The following is a 3,439-nucleotide window of genomic DNA, read 5'->3' on the forward strand; positions in this document are numbered from 1 at the left end:
CATCACCCAGGCTAGCCGGCTGCTCGGCTGCTGCCGGGGGACCGCTAGCTGTAGCTACGCTAGGCAGCTCCGCAGAGGCTACCTTCTCCTGGCTACCTGACACAACTCCAGACTACTCCAAGCTGCGGAACTATTTTAAATAAAGTGAATCCAACACACACCGTGCACAGTGCACCAATGAACTCTATCGAGAAGACAGGAAGTGATGCAATACGTTACCCAACAGAAGCAGCTGCTACACATTTTTTCATTTTGAACGACAGGATAAATGTCTGAGCAGCAACATCCCCCATAACATCCCATTACAGCTCAGCTTTTAATACCATTGTTCCCCACACAAGCTGGTTCTGTCCATAGACACAAACTGGTCCTCCAAATCTTGCACAAGGGCTATATTTTCAAGCTCTGTCCTCAGCGAGTTCAGAACTAAAGAAGCCTTCTGGATACAAGGCAAAATGTCTTCAAAAGACAAGAAAAACAGTCCAGTTGACAAAGAAAACTACCTTGAATAGACAACGAAAACACGATGGGTGGGATCAAAGCATAAAGACATTGTTCAGAGTCAAAACTTTAAAGAAACACCAAAGCCACTTTCAAAGATATACACGAATACGTCAAAGCCAAGATTAAAGCCAATGGCATGAAAGAAAAAGGTATAGTCAACAAAGTTCCTCCTAAATATACTAACAAATTGTTCAACATTGGTTTTTGAGTTGTGGTACAAAGCAGAAATGGGCGTCTCTTCCAATAAACGCAAACATGAGGAATCCTCAAAATCAGGTGACTACACCATCAGAGAAGCCACACCCATGTTTTTCATGCTGGCCTGATTCATTGAATAGAAAAGTTTAAAGCATACTGGTTTTACCTCACAATCAGAGAACAGCACCAGTCCATCCACCAGCGCAGGGGACCACGGTAGGGTGGTGAGCAAAAAGAGGAAGGTCAGCTCTGAGTGCAGGCGAACGGCAGCACACAGAACAGTTTGCAGCGAACCCACTCCTCAAGTGGGACCGAAGGAGGTGTATAACCCAGGCAGAAAACGAAAGGCCCAGTCAGACCCAGAAGCTCTCAGGAAGAGACAGAAGACGGAATCAGTGACGGTTCCCCATAATGTGTCCCCTTTTCCTGAGCTGCAGCCATCAACTATATCAAAGACCAAGCATGTCTTGGTGCCCATCAGCAGGGGTGAGCTTATTGTGGAGGGTGTGTGTCTGTGTGTTTGTGTGCACTAAAGCTGTAGTAAATCTGTGTTTGCAGAAGAATATCAGAAAAAGTACATAGACGTTGACCAGCTGGGAGAAGGAGGTTTTGGAACAGTGTATTCTGGTTATAGAAGGGACGATTTATTTCCAGTAAGTATTTTTATTTGAATCACACCAAACACACATATACACATAATTGTCACTGTTCTCCTTGACACATGATTCTTTCCTGCAGGTGGCAATCAAGCACATTGATAAAGCCTTGGTCAAATACCAGCCAGTGGTAAGGCTAACTTTGATCCTACCATCAGCTGTTGAGCTCAGTGTGGAGCTGTTCCTTTTTCATTGCTGACCAGCAGTAAACACAGACGAGCATGTTGCGTTCCTCTCTTCAGGTGATAAACGGTGAGCTCCACTGCGTCCCACTGGAGATGATACTGATGGCGATGACAGCAGGGGACTCTGTAGGGGAAAATGCCGTCATATCCCCATTAGCATGGACCAGCATTGATGATGAAGTCCTACTGATAATGGAGAGGCCAGAGTATTGCATGGACCTGTTGGAGTATGACGAAGGCCAAATAGACGAAGGCCTGGCTAAGGTAATAACGCTGGTTACCATGCTACGGTGGACCACCTCCCACTGCTGCAGAGCTCGGTCTGATAATATCTTTGGATGTTCGTTAACTCTTCTTTCTGTCCATCAGGAATTCATGAGGCAGCTGGTGGAAGCTGCAATTGAAATCCATATGGCAGGCGTGTTTCACCGTGATTTCAAACTAGAAAACATACTGATTCAAGACGATGAAGCTCGGCTCATTCCTCGAGTGCGCGTCATCGACTTTGGTTGTGGCTGTTTTGTGACGCCGGGATATCGCGGCTACGTCGGTACGGCTGAACTCATGCTGACGTCTGATTGAGAGATTTTCAGTGGACACTTTAATTCAAAAGCTTTTTCTTTCCTCACAGGAACCTCTTGCTATGAGCCTCCAGAGTTTAACCACCGGGGAACCTATGAAGCTGGCCCGACCACCGTCTGGCAACTCGGCTGCATCCTCCTCCAACTACTCAGTGAAAAAACTGACTTGTTCACAACAGGGATGCAGCACTGCGAAAATTTCCTTACCCAGACCATAATGGAGTTGAAAGTGTCTGAAGGTAAAAAGATACTACTGCTTCTTTTCTTTATTAGTATTTTGCAATTGTCTGAACCTGTAATTAATGAATGCAGCTTTTGTGATAAAGGTCACTTTTCTCTCCGTCTACCCTCCTCAGACTGTAAGAAGTTTTTGATGAGCTGTTTCCTTTTCAACCCGGATCAGCGTATTACCCTGGAACAGATGAGGTGCCACCCATGGTTCTGTTCAAGTGTTCCGCCAGAAGCGCAGCTCTGAGGTTATTTGACAGCCGATGTCCCTCTTTTTTACTGTAATTTTAAGGAAATGTGAACCTTACAATGATATGTAACCCTTTATCACTACTGCCTAAATAAACACACTATTATCCTACTATTATCCTACAATATCTGAGAAAATGACTGGTGTCTGGTCTCTGCTTTGTTTCTAAGTAACTATTTCTATTATACACCCAGCCCAGATGGGCCAACATGGGGACCATGTGGTGGACTTGGGGCTGGGGGAATGCTTTTAGAGGTTGCTCAATAAATGTTACCCATGTTTTGGTGTCTAACTGCTGAAAAAAACAAGTCTTCCAAGTCTGAGGCTCTGATCCTAAAGAAACCCAGGTGGCCTTGACAGACATTAATTTAGTGTAACTTTTAATAACACGTCATTATTTATTCTAAACATTGATAAGAAAAAAATTTAGGCTTTTCCAACTGTATGTTGTTAATTCAGTAACCAAATGAGCATTTGTCAGGACCAGTGTTAAGTGTCTCTCCTGTACAGGTTTTTGTCCCTGTCTTCATCACGTCCTGTTTTATTTTGTAGTCTGGTGGGTGTCCTCAGCATCAGATGCGGCACACCCTCCTACCCCACACCCTCACCTTCCTAGAGACATCAGAAGGGAGACTAATGACAGTATGGTGACATTGCTGCAGAGCCTGTACCACAGATATGGGTGCTTAATTCGACAATACCACGGGCCCTCAACAGCTGAAAGAAACAATAAAAACACATTAATACAGAAACAGAAAACAAAAGCTTACACCAGTTAACATAACCAAACTAATCTAAAACATACAAATTAATTAAAATACCGACCTAAACCATTCT

General features: G+C 44.2%; 1 protein-coding gene across 1 annotated transcript; it reads left to right on the forward strand.

Moving 5' to 3' along the window:
* Positions 1-1,164: 1,164 nt before the first annotated feature.
* LOC115252286 (serine/threonine-protein kinase pim-2-like) lies at positions 1,165-2,627 on the forward strand. The gene is made up of 7 exons (XM_029846884.1): positions 1,165-1,172; positions 1,238-1,355; positions 1,441-1,488; positions 1,601-1,807; positions 1,913-2,093; positions 2,175-2,363; positions 2,481-2,627. Exons 1-7 carry the CDS (start codon positions 1,165-1,167, stop codon positions 2,597-2,599), a joined length of 870 nt encoding a protein of 289 aa, XP_029702744.1. The 3' UTR covers positions 2,600-2,627.
* The last annotated feature ends 812 nt before the right edge of the window (positions 2,628-3,439 follow it).

This window comes from Takifugu rubripes, chromosome 1 (assembly GCF_901000725.2).
Source record: "Takifugu rubripes chromosome 1, fTakRub1.2, whole genome shotgun sequence".
NCBI classification, from domain to species: Eukaryota; Metazoa; Chordata; class Actinopteri; order Tetraodontiformes; family Tetraodontidae; genus Takifugu; species Takifugu rubripes.